Genomic DNA, 13,566 nt, shown 5'->3' with positions numbered 1-13,566 from the left:
TGAATGTGCTGAAATGAGCACATTGACATTAGAAATAAGAGAACAGGAAGTTAAGCAATACTATTTGATATGAGACTTATTTTATCAATGGATGGACAACAGAACTTGGAGATAATTATGAAATTATTAATAATTTTAAATAAGTGGAAGCTGAGATAAAATAAGTGAAAAAAGGTATATGGAAATAAGTTGAGATGTTTAGTGATACTGTGAAAAGAGGAGGAGCACAAAAATGTCACCAAAAGTTGATATTTTTAAAAAAGGTATAAATATGAACATGGACATGAACGAAGGAAATGAATACAAATAAATGGGGACAGTAGGTCAGGGATGGTAGGCACGTTGGTGGGCTTATGCAAACCCACCTTACGGACCTCTTAGGAATGGGGTGAGGTCCATGGTAGACACTTTAAGGTTGAAGCTGTGAGAGTTTGAGGATGTAACAACGGAGTTGGGTAGAGCATTCCAGGCGTTCAAGAATTTTTCATGTCTGTTGCTGCAATTTAAAATTATAATGATAAACGTTAACTGTGGATCATGGTGGGAGTAGATAAAGATTAGACCTCAACAAATAAATATAAAAAACTGTCTTTTGAACTTTTAAAAGGAATGGCAACAAAAGCTCACAGGCTGCAGGATTTAAATCAATTCATGCATATTTTATCTTGTTCTTGATTAGTTATTGCCTACTATTCTGATTAGGGCTCAGAATCATTATCTAGCATTAAAAAATAGATTAAGGGAACATTTTTAGGTTCTGAAGTGAATTTACAATTATTGCTTTGTATGTACCAATTAGGTTTCATTCAAGGATATGGTGTTATAATCAGTTTCATTTTTTCATTAGTTGCTCCTTCTTATTCAGATTAGGTCTCAGAACAATGATAAAGCATTTGGGGGAAAATATGCACCCCAGTAATCCAGCTGCTGAAGCCAAAATGGAGAAGATCTCCACAGCCACCATGTATTTTCCCTTGGTACTCAAATAGGTGGGAACAAATGACACCCAGACACTGCAAAAGACCAACATGCTGAAGGTGATAAATTTGGCTTCATTAAAGGTGTCAGGCAAATTTCTGGCTAGGAAGGCCACAGTGAAACTGACAGCAGTCAAGAACCCCAGAAAGCCAAGCACTGTATAAAACATAGTGGTTGTACCTTCGTTACATTGTAGAACAATTTCTTCAGCCATGGAGTGCATGTCTGAATCTGGGAATGGAGGAGAAATTGTGAGCCACACTACACAAATGCAGAATTGTGTCAGAGAGCAAGATAGGACAATAGAGATAGCCAGCCTTTTCCCCACCCATTTTCTCATTTTTGATCCGGGTTTGGTGGCCATGAAAGCAAGGACCACTATGATTGTTTTCCCCAATATACAAGAAAGAGCTACAGAGAAGATGACTCCAAAAACAGTTTGTCTCAAGAGACATTTGACTTGGTCAGGTTGCCCAATGAAGAGCAAACTGCAAAGGAAAGAGAGCAGGAGAGCAGCAAGAAGGCTGTAAGTGAGGTTCCTATTATTGGCTTTCACAATAGGTGTGTCCTGATGTTTAATAAATATTTCGAGCACCACAGCTGAGATGACAGAAAAGGAGACTGCAATCACCACCAAAGAAATCCCCAAAGGTTCTTGATAAGTTAAGTAAATTATATGTTTTGGAAGGCAACTATCCTTATCCTTGTTTGGATATTGATCCTCTGGACAAGGGAAACAGTCATCCAAGTCTGAAAAAGAAACCATTCATAGAAACATTATGTCATCATTTCATTTTCAGGGTGCTCCAATTTTACAGCATTATGTAGACTTAATGTGATCCCAATTTGATTACTGGTATGCCCTTTATGTGGTGCTGCCCTTGAAGACCATTTCAAAAGCATAAGTGGTTTGCAATGCAGTGGATATGCACTCAACTCACCTAGTTCAATTACTCTGCTTGAGCTGTACTGGGTCCTAGTTGCTTACTCTATACCAGTGATGGTTAACCTTTTTGGTGCTGAGTGCCCAAAGTGCGTACACGCATGTGTGAATGCATGAGCGTGTGCCCAAACCCCCAAAATGTAATGTGAGCACCCCCCTGCACAAGCGCCCCATCCATGCATGCGCCCTGCCCCCATGCATATACGCATGTCCCTCACGCATGAGCCCCAGCTGAACCCCGTTTTGGCTTCCAGGTTGGTGCAAGAGGCCCATTTTGGGCTTGGAAAGCTTCCTGCACCAACCTGCACCTCCCTGCATGTGCAGCAGAGACCCAAAGACCAGCTGGAGCTGGGTTGGGGAGACAGCTGGCGTGCCCACAGAGAGGGCTCTGCATGCCACTTGTGGCATGTGTGCCATAGGTTCACCATCATGGCTCTATACAATTCAATTTTCTGATTATCACCATTAAATCCCTGAATGTCACTGGGCCAAATTAGAGGTGAGATCACCTTTCTTCAATGGATCTGGCTTTCTCAATAAGTCTGATAGGTATGTATGCTTCAGATCTTTTGTGTTAAATGTTGTCATCTGAGAGTTCAGTGTTGTATCTGGTCTGTAGTATCCAGTCTTTTCCAATACTTTTCCATCTAAATTATCCCTAACCTTTTATCCTCATAGCAGGTTTGGAAAACCATATTGTACCCCTAAAGTATTAGACTACAATGGGGGTTGACTCAGGAGTCTGATTTCTCTGATACCTGGTGGCAAGAGTGGTTTTTTAAATGATTGTGTTTCTAACTATTGTGGTAAGCCACATAGGTTTATTATGTGAGATAGGCAACCATATACATTGCAGAAGTCAATCAGTAAATTAATGAATAATCTGGGTAGAATAGGAGGTAAAAACTAATAGAAAACATTGAAAAAACCTACCAATTCAAAATTACCTCTATTTCCAATAATAAGGAACAAAGGTTTCTGGAAAAAACTGTTTTTAATTTTTGAGTAAAATGTAAAAAGGAATAATTGAAATCTGAGACATCTACCAATACTCCAAGTTAGAATGAAGTGATTCGTTTTATCATTAAGTAGCTCATTGAAATATGGAAAGAATTTCAAACGTTTCATTGGTGTCAATATGTTGTAAAGCTCAGCCCCCATTTATGTTTATTGTATCATTGTTACATTTAATATATGACTTAGAGCAGTTTATTTAGTAACTGTTGGACATTACAATGGCTCTAAAAAAAAGTGACTTATGACTGTTTTTCACACTTACGATCATTGCAGCAGCCCCATAATCACATGTCAAAATTCAGAACTGACTTGTTTTTTTATATTTACAGTGTCCTGGGATCATGTGATCACTTTGTGAGACCTCCTGGCAAACAAAGTCAATCCAGATTCACTTAACAACTGGTTACAATCTTAACAATTGCAGTGATTTCCTTAACAGCTGTGGCAAGAGAGGTTTTAAAATAGGGCAAAACTCACTTAGCAAACATCTCACTTAGCAACAGATGTTTTGAGATCAATTGTAGTCATAACTCTAGGATTTCTTTGCTTACCCAATTGGTCAGCTATCTTCCCTTCTGGACATGGTTTACAGTCATAGCAGCAGGATAATTTTCCTTCCACTTTTATCTTGCTATGGCCAAGAGGACATTCCTTGTTACAGATGGAAAGAGGTAATGCCTGCTCATAAATAAAACCAGAATTTACACAGAATTTCTTTTTTGTGATTGTTCTTTTCACACACAAACTCTTCCTATTTAATCCAAACATCCATGTTGCAATTTGCAGTTTTCTCCCTGAGGTAAACTCCCTGCTGTATCTTTAACTGCTTATTTCAAACCTATTACATTAACCAATTGATTAATCATTCCCAATAATTGTATTCTAAACATCAGTTTGGGGCAATATACCAGAAGCTGATTTGGGAAAATCTTTAAATCTGGCTCCCCTCTGAGTATGCCCTCCTTGAGGTTCCTTTTTGTTGTGGTGTCAAATCAAATCAAATATCTATATTATGGTCTTTGAACAGGCTTGATTAAAAAAAAGAGAGTGCTTGAAAATGGATAGTTTAACATAGCAAAATTATTAGGCCATGAAAAGGGAAAAATGAGACATACCTGGTTAAACATGAGAGGCCAAACAGCTTCCTTGGCAGAAATGGTGAGTAGCTTTTCTGGGGGAGCCTGAGGGTCGATCTTTCCAATTTGGACTTTCAGAAAGGACTTGTTTGGAAATGTGACCCAATTGAAAATATCAAATCCAGTTTCTAATTCCCCATTTGGGCCAAATGAAACCTGTTCTCCAGCACTGTTGTTAAAGGAGACTTGTTGCAAAAAATGGTGGAGCTAACGGAAGGAGAAAAAAACAGAAAAGTTATCAGGATTCTTTGAAGGGAATGTGAAAATTTCAATTTGTTTCCTTCAATTTGCCCTAGGCTTAATGAAAAGTAAGCTGTTCAATTTTGCATCAGTCCACAAAATTTCCGCCTCCAAAAAAATATTTTTCATGAAATGTATTTTCTATTTAGAAATGAAAAACTGTCAAATGAGAATTCCAAGAGAAAAATGAAGAAAGTGATAGATCTGAGAAATCATTTTGCTTTGATTGAGCATTTCAGAAATTGTGAAATCAGTTTTCTGCCATAAAGAATAAGCAAGATATAATTCACTGAGATAAACAATTCTTGGACAAGATGTCTTTTAATTCCATACAGAGATGATTCCAGGTGTTGCTTTTGAAAAAAAATAATAAAACAAACTAAACTTGAAATTTTCTTCATGTGATCCATTGACAACTTTTACTTGATAATTAGATTTATATCTATTTTTTTTACTTTCTTTGATACAAAAATATCAAGTACTTGTATATAGGTTTCAAAAATATCTGTAAAGCATTATAATTGTTAAAGCAAAACATGACAAAACAAAAAAAACCCAAATTTCATATTATAATTGTTTTTCCCCAAATTTTTCATTACACAACATTACTTGCCAAGGTGATCGGAGGAAGAGCTTCCATCTCCTCTCATCCATTTTTCGACCCCCTTTGAGTTTGGAAGAGCGCATGGCCTTCAGAGCATGTGCTACAGCATAGCCTGCATTGTAGACGCTGTAACTATGTCCATTCATGGTGGTCTCAAAGACAGAATTAGGAAGAGTCTCCAGCTTCTCTTCTCCAGTGCAGATCCTTTCAGCATTCCCATCTGTAATATCCCTGGAGAAGGAGCATTCAAATGCATCTTTCCAGAAATCCCTAATAAACCCATCGTCTTTTTCTAAGTTTGGGTTTCTCTTCTGCATAAATTGTTGGAATCCGATCAGCTCCTTTGAGTGAATGGCAAAAGAAAGTGCACCGTGGAGAAAATCAATGGGCAATGGTCTTTGCATTAGAATGGATGTGAACTCCATCTGGGCTGTCATGATCCAAACTTTGTCCTTTCTCTCCTTTGGATTATTATCATAATTGAAAAAATACATCATTACTCTCAAAGGCACCAAGCCTGCAATTTCAGCACTCAAGACAACTGCAATGGCTGTACTATCCATGATCACTTTGAATATTTTACCTGCATTTTCTATCCACTCAGCAGCTGCATTACCATATATAATCTGGGGAATACATTCTATAAAGTCAAAGCAGATTCCTTTCTCTGAAAACATGGAAAGTCTCTTCTGAATGAATCTTTCTCTTTCTTCCTCAAGTAGAGAAAGAAACCCAACCCAGGTCCATCCAAAATGTAACAATAAGTGAAGTATTGCTTTAAATTGATGGGTTTCCTCTGGGAACATCCATTTGACAAACATTGCTGTTTCAGTATTTACCAATGGAGCGGATCCATATGAGATCTAAATGGAGAAAGTCAGAAGAACATAGGAATGAAGGATCTCTTCCAAAATAAAAATAAAAATAAAAACTAATGCATGCCTATTTATTTAATCCAATTTCTGGGTTTGAGTGAGATACACAAATCTCTTAAACAAATATCTACACTTAAAAATTAGTTTTACATGATATCTGCAATATTGCTCATCAAGCAAAAAGGGACAGTCCTTTCAAGATGTTCTTATTCATGGTTTTGCTCAAATTTCCATTTCAATGACCCACCTTTTGAATATAATAAATAGCTGGTGAGCAACTCATATTGATCCATTTTTTGTCTCACCTGGGGAAATTTGTAGTTGCATAGAGTGATTGCCATGTTGAGACAGTTGCTAATATGGGGTCCTCCAATGACAGCTACTGTGTTGGTCTGGTCATTGCATTTGTAGTTGGGTATAAATTTATCCTTTGTAGATAGAAATTCCATTGTCAAATGATAAGTTGTACTTTCCACAGTATAGTGAGTAGCGATATGGAAACCAAGGCTTACATTGGGTAAAATCCCAGAATGTTCATTGATCTCCTTTACAGCAAATGCCAGAGCCAAAGTGTGCTGGTAATTTTGAGTGACGAACCTTCAGCGAGAGTTAGAATCTGTCAATATATTTCTGTTTCATAATTTGACAGCTGTTTTAATGTATACATATACATATTATACATGTTGAGTCCTCGCTCTTACAATGAGGTCCTCGCACTTACGATGAGGTCCTCGCACTTATGATGAGGTCCTCACACTTACGACACACGGCCCTGATTGGCTAAGACGCACCATCCAGCCGGCGGGAGAATACTAAATCCTTATTGGTTGTTGGTTTGACAGCTATGGTATAAATAGCTGTCAAATGCCTAGCTCTTTGCTCTGTTTCTCTCTAGCTGTTCTGTTAGTAATAAACGTCCCTGTTTGACTTTACCTGGTTTCGCCTCAGTTACTGACCCCCGGGTTGCCCTACAGAGCTCTGGCGACGAAGGTGGGATCCTGAGGACAGAGACAGGTGGTCAACAGCTGAAGTCACTAGCGCTAAGCCAAAGCGCTCAGCTGAGTCACTAAACGATGAGACGTCGTGTTAGAGGAAAATTCCCTCAGAAACAGAGCTCATCCATCTAAAGGATGGCACCTCCAACATTCACCCCCTTCAACCAGGCTACAGAAACCTGGAAATCGTATGAGGCACGGTTTGAATGTTTCTTGGAGGCTGACTACACGGGGCTGACTACACGGGGCTGACCAGCAGCCGGAAAAGAGCGCACTTCTTAAATGCCTGTGGTCTGAGATGTTCTCTGTCGCCATGGCCCTGCTAGCCCCGGTTCCAGTACAGTCGGTGCCATGGGAGGTCCTGAGGGAAAAGCTCAAGCACCACTATGAGCCCACCCCATCGCGCATCGCCCGCCGGTATGCTTTCAGGCAAATTTTGCAAGCAGAGGGAGAGTCCATTAACCATTACATCGCCTCCTTCAGAACTGCTGCCTTAAATTGCGAATTTGCTGACCTAGAAGACTCTCTACTGGAGCAGTTCGTGTGCGATGTGAGGGACCTGAGGGTGCAACGTCACTTGCTCGAGAGAAAAGAGATCACCCTCACAACTGCCATTGAAGAGGCGCAGGCTTGCGAATTATCAAGCAAGTCCACTTTAGAGATCCGCAAATTGCACACCAGCGCCCCTATCCACAAGCCCAGCACCGTCCACTCAGAAGAACTAGACCCTGAGGTAGCTGAAGAAGAGGACGACGAAGTTAGCCACCTCAGAACTGTCAAAGGACAGGGAAACCCCCCAAACAAAGCCTTCATGAGGTCTCCCTGTCAAGGGTGCGGAGAATTGCACCCTAGAATGGCTTGTTGCTTTAAGACCACCATCTGCCGCAGATGTGGTAAAAAAGGACACTTGGCACGGGTCTGCCGGGCCATTCTACCTGGCACACCATCCAAGCCCACTAGCAGACCATTCCAGAAAGGGCCGAAGCCAGGCGGTGACTGTTTTGCCATTTCCAGGGCCAACAATGCCCCTGAGAGGTTGGTCCTCGCAAAGCTAAAATCAGTCCCAACAAAAAAATCTACCTCACAGGGACCATTGAAGGAACCCCTTGCCAGATGGAGCTGGACACAGGGTCATCCAAATCTCTAGTCTCCTGGGACACCCTGAAGCGGCTGGCCCCAAAGATACACAAAAGCACTCTCCTGCCAAGCCAAGTTCACCTCAGAGACTACCAAGGCAACAACATTCCCATTCTAGGTGGCGCCAATCTCTTGGTGGAACACAGAACCTTCACAGGCAAGCTACCCCTGCTCATCATGAGAGACCCTCTGCCCAGCCTGCTTGGACTTGACTGGTTTGGCGCTCTGGGGCTAGGCATCACAGACATCCATTCCACCACCCCGCATGATTTTGAAGGCATCCTGGCAGAATTCGCAGACATCTTTAACGAAGAGTTGGGTAAATATAAGTGTTCACCCAGGAGTTAGACAAACTCATAGCCCAGGGCATCCTAGAGCCCACAGACCACGCCCCCTGGGAGACCCCTATTGTCATACCCATCAAACCTGACTGGTCAATCCGCATCTGCACGGATTACAAAAATTCCGTCAATAAGGCGCTCCAGGCCAACCCATATCCAGTGCCCGTGGTGCAACACTTGTTGCACTCCCTGGGCAAGGGCTCCATTTTTGCCAAACTGGACATGGCACAGGCTTACCAACAGCTCCCCGTTGATTCGGCCATGGCTGCAGCCCAAACAATTGTTACACACAGGGGAGCATTCCTTTGCCATCATCTCCAGTTTGGCATAAGCGTTGCCCCGGGCATCTTTCAGGGCCTTATGGAGCGACTCCTGCAGGGGCTGTCTGGAGTCATTCCATACTTCGATGATGTCATCATCGCAGCTTCTAGCCCAGCAGACCTTAAGGGGAAGCTAAGGACCGTCCTGCGCCATTTCCAAATGGCTGGCCTCAGGCTCAAGAAAGAGAAATGCAGGATTGGGGTATCCCAGGTAGAATTTCTAGGCTATCTAATTAATGCCTCCGGCATACACCCCACACCATCTAAGGTAGCTGCCATCAGAAGGGCCCCCACACCCACTAATAAAACAGGCCTGCAAGCCTTCCTTGGCCTCTTAAATTTCTATAGCTCTTTCCTCCCTCACAAGGCCACTGTAGCTGAACCCCTTCCCCGCTTCTTACACAAGAAGACCCCTTGGCATTGGGGCACCTGAGAAGCCACGTCCTTCTCAGCAGTCAAATCTCTTTTGACATCTGAGGCAGTCCTCGTCCAGTACATGGACAGCCTCACCTTAATCTTAGTAGCCAACGCCTCCCCCTTTGGTATTGGGGCAGTCCTCAGCCACATCCTTCATGATGGCACTGAAGCCCTATTGCTTTTTATTCACGCACTCTCTCCTCCATGGAGTGCAATTACGGGCAAATTGACAAGGAAGTGCTGGCCGCCGTGGCGGCCGTCAAGCACTTCCACGAATACTTATATGGCCATCCGTTCACTCTTGTGATGGATCACAAGCCCCTCCTAGGCATACTAGCTGGCAACGTTGCAACACTCCAGGTTCTCTCCCCCCGCATGTCACACTGGGTTGAATTCCTGGCTGCCTATTCTTACACCCTCATACACCACCCTGGCAAGCACCTTGCCCATGCTGATGCTCTCAGCCGCTGCCCCCTTCCCATCTCTGTATATGAGCCCTCTCCTATCTCTCCTGTCCTTCTCATTGACTCTTTACACCTGCCAATCACCGCTGCCAATATCGCAGCCCACTCTGCCAAGGACCCTACTGTCCACAGAGTTTTAGACTGGGTGCGCAGGGGATGGCCACCTGGGAATGTGGGACCTGAGTTCAAACCCTACTAAATTAGGCAGCACGAGCTATCTGTGCTGCAAGAGTGCCTGCTATGGGGCGATAGGGTTGTAGTGCCGGCCAAACTACAACAGCCAGTCCTAGAAGCCCTGCACAAAAGACACCCGGGCATAGGGAGAATGAAGTCCCTAGGACGCAGCTACGTCTGGTGGCCGAACTTCAACCACGCAGCCACCCAGTGGGTTGTGGAGTGCCAACCCTGCCAACTCTCTAGACCAGTGGCCCCCGCTGTCCCTGTTAAAGAATGGGAAATGCCCAAGTCGCCCTGGTCAAGGATCCATGTGGATTTTGCTGGGCCCTTCCATGGGCAAACGTCTCTAGTGGTGGTAGATGCCTATACTAAGTGGGTAGAGATAGTCACCATGGCATCTACCATGTCTGCTGCACTCATAAGAGCCCTACAAAGACTCTTTGCCACCCATGGGCTGCCAGATGTCATTGTCTCGGACAATGGCCCCCAGCTATCCTCTGCAGCCTTCCAAGTGTAATTGGCAAGCCACAGGACTCACCATGCCAGGGTGGCACCCTTTTGCCCTGCCAGTAATGGGCTGGCAGAGAGGGCCATGAGGTCCGCCAAAGAAACCCTGTCATGTTACGGCCATGGGGAATGGCAAGAGAAACTGACCCGCTACCTGTTGGCACAACATGTAACTCCATGCCCCTCGACCAACAGGAGCCCCGCACAACTTTTGATGGGCCGATGCCTCCGCACTGACCTTGACCGTCTTCACCCTTCCTACGCCCCAGAAAAGCCTCCAGACTCCACTGGCCGGCACTGCAGCTTCGTCGTGGGCGACCCTGTCTATGCCCAGAACTTTGGGGGCGAGCCAAGGTGGCTCTCCGGGACCATCAAACAAGTCACTGGCACCTACTCTTACCAGGTCCGGCTGCCCGATGGCCGGCTATGGAATCGCCATATTAACCAACTAAGAGCTTGCTTAATGCCCAGGCCGGAAAACCCAGCCGACCTGCAAGACAGCACAACAAATCCAGTCCCTGACTACTTACCCACATTCCCTGACTCAAACCCGCCTCCGGAACCAGTCTTACCATTCCAGCCGCCCACCGAAGAAGTCGACGCCAGGGTGCCAGACGAGTCGCAGGGAGTTCCACCGATAGCAGAGACACCTCCAGCTCCTGCCGCCACTGAACCCGAACTGCGCAGATCTACCCGGCCATACAGGCACCCTGCCTACCTGGCCGACTACACCTGCTCCATCCAAGGGGAAAGGGGTGTTGAGTCCTTGCTCTTACGACGAGGTCCTCACCCTTACAACGAGGTCCTCGCACGTACGACGAGGTCCTCGCACTTACAATGAGGTCCTCGCACTTACGACGTGCGGCCTTGATTGGCTAAGACGCACCATCCAGCCGGCGGGAGAATACTAAATCCTTATTGGTTGTTGGTTTGACAGCTATGGTATAAATAGCTGTCAAATGCCTAGCTCTTTGCTCTGTTTCTCTCTAGCTGTTCTGTTAGTAATAAACGTTCCTGTTTGACTTTACCTGGTTTCGCCTCAGTTACTGACCCCCGGGTTGCCCTACAGAGCAATACATACATAAAAATATAAATTAGTGCTTATTGTTTCTTCTGGACAACTGCAATTTGCTTACTAAGAAATAGCCTTAGATTGTATCAACTAGGAAACACTGACCCAGTTGTGACTACTTGATGTTGAGCTAAGGTAGCATTTAGTCAGACCATATTTGAAATATTGTGTTCACTTCTGGAGACGTCACTTTAAAAAATGTATCAATAAGATTGAGTGAGTCCAGAGATGGGCAACAAAAATGGTACAAGAGCAGAGAGAAAATATATTAGAAAATATTAGAGGAAGCGAATATATTAATCCTAGAGGGCAGAAGGAAATGGGGTACATGACTGAAACCTTTAAATGAATTAGAGAGTATGAATAAGTTCTAGAAGGCAGTATTCTCAATATTAATTACAACATAAGAACATGGGGGCATAATCTCACAGTGACAGGAGGGAAGTTCAGAACTAATTTTATTATTTCCAGAAAGAGTTCTGGAACCATAACAAACTTCCAGAGGAGCTAGTGGTTCAGTCATCAATAAGTGAGTTAAAACTTGCTGAGGAGAAATATATGACACCAGACAAAAAGATTCTGTCATCAGTTTCCTATGTCTCTATTTGATTTCAGCATTATCTCCATCTTATCTATATTTTCTGAGAGAATTAAGCCAGTTCTCTTTTCACACCCTAGATATATAATAGCCTAAAATATGCCCTAGAGGGTTTCTATTTTATATCTGGATGAAATGAAAGGCAAAAAAGCTCAAGATTAACTAGATAGCTTCTGCAATATTTTGATTAGTCAAAATTTTTACTTTCAACAAGGGACTTTGTTGAATGAATGAAGTTTCCTGAAGGGAATGAAATTCATATACTTTATGGTTAAAATAATAATATTCATCTCAATTTCAACATCAGTATTAGGGTAGGTCTAGAGTTAAAAAATGACTAAATACGATCACTGGAACAGGTCATAACAACTGACTAGCAACCAATAGCATTAAGCATAAAAGTGAAAGAAAATGCACCTTCAGGTGGCAATGTGGGGGAAGAGGAGATGTGTTATAAGTAGGAGGAGAAGTAGTAGGATACTTACAGGTATTGATCAAGGACGTCATAAGAAGGAAGGCTTTGAAAAGTGATCTCATTTGTAAGAAAGAACACCTGAAAAATAATAGCAGCAATGATTAAATCTCCAGACTGATAATATTTATGAACAATTGGAGAAGGACTACTAAGTTTGCAGGTGTAGGGTGGAGAAATGGTTATCATAGTTGGGGAAAAAAGTAAAATTAATGTTCAAAATATACAAATTTATATAAATTCTTTGTAATATGTAGTCATTGTACACATCAAACAGTATCTCCTATGTTACCATTCAACTAACTCATTAACTGTATCTAAAGTTAAGATAATGAACTTTATCTAAAGTTAACAGAATAACAGAGCTGGAAGATCTTCTACTGAAATATCCCAGATGAAAAACAAATCCTTTTTTCCCTACATACATGTCTGTATTTCTAAGCAGATATTAATAGAATGCAATATCTTAATCCAAGGTCTAGTTTTTACAGTGTTTGCTGGAGTTCCCTTAAGAGTTGGAGAAGAAGGGACAATAATTATGCTTAATTTCTAATCGCTACCATTCTTTGCAATGGTGTTTTGAGAAATATCAGAAAGAAACATGTTTATCATATCTCATTAGAAACTCCTGCACTGCTATGAACTTTTGGAAGACGTGAAATAAAAATGGGGGTATGAGAGTTCAAGTGCTGAGAAGAAAACAAAATAGAACTATAGAAAAGAAAATAATGGAAATAATTCTGTTGGGGTAATTTTTCTCAATAATTTTGATATTAACACTTTGCTGAGTACAACACTTTGGTTTTTAAAAAAACAATCTTAAATTGTTCTGGTTTTAAAGCTTCATTTTATTGATGAAACTGTACACTACTCAGAAGTGCTCTCTGAAGGTGATAGGAAGTAAAGAAGTGTGAAATTAATGAACGAATGAATAAATGAATAAATGAATAAATAAATAAATAAATAAATAAATAAATAAATAAATAAATAAATAAATGATCTACCTTGAAAAAGTGTACTATAATCATTATTCAGGCTCTAAAAAGACATCATCTTGGACTGTGAAAGATGTAGTGCATCAGAAATGAGGCTCTGGGATGGGAGTTGAGCCTTTTATGGCAGATGTATGGTTCATGAAAAAGTAGAGGAGCATTTTCTGAGTGCTCCTTCTGCTATCTCTTTTTCTCAAGATCCTGTAGCAATAAGCAGCATTTTTATTTTTATTTTATTTTTTAAAAAAGTTTTTTATTAATAATTCAAATTAAAAACAATG

The 13,566-nt window shown here is 42.1% G+C and overlaps 1 protein-coding gene across 1 annotated transcript; it reads right to left on the bottom strand.

Moving 5' to 3' along the window:
• Nucleotides 1–832: 832 nt before the first annotated feature.
• Nucleotides 833–7,103, bottom strand: LOC139324463 (vomeronasal type-2 receptor 26-like). Its single transcript, XM_070954174.1, has 6 exons — nucleotides 7,042–7,103; nucleotides 6,099–6,390; nucleotides 4,924–5,781; nucleotides 4,054–4,281; nucleotides 3,490–3,616; nucleotides 833–1,728 (listed from the first exon to the last, which is right to left on the bottom strand). The coding sequence occupies exons 1-6, from the start codon at nucleotides 7,101–7,103 to the stop codon at nucleotides 833–835; spliced, it is 2,463 nt and encodes an 820-aa protein (XP_070810275.1).
• Nucleotides 7,104–13,566: the final 6,463 nt, after the last annotated feature.

Source organism: Pituophis catenifer, unplaced genomic scaffold (assembly GCF_029215685.1).
Source record: "Pituophis catenifer annectens isolate HBS135680 unplaced genomic scaffold, rPitCat1.0.hap2 SCAF_15, whole genome shotgun sequence".
NCBI classification, from domain to species: Eukaryota; Metazoa; Chordata; class Lepidosauria; order Squamata; family Colubridae; genus Pituophis; species Pituophis catenifer.
The sequence above is the reverse complement of the archived record's forward strand: the minus strand, read 5'-3'. Positions and strand labels throughout refer to the sequence as shown.

Excerpts from the sequence above, each read along its gene's own strand:
- LOC139324463 (XM_070954174.1), bottom strand. The coding sequence starts at position 7,103 with ATGGCGACAGAGAACATCTCAGACCACAGGCATTTAAGAAGTGCGCTC. Across the intron at positions 5,782-6,098 it reads GCAACTACAAATTTCCCCAG|ATCTCATATGGATCCGCTCC; the intron begins GTGAGACAAAAA and ends TTCTCCATTTAG. Across the intron at positions 4,282-4,923 it reads TCCTCCGATCACCTTGGCAA|CTCCACCATTTTTTGCAACA; the intron begins GTAATGTTGTGT and ends TCCTTCCGTTAG.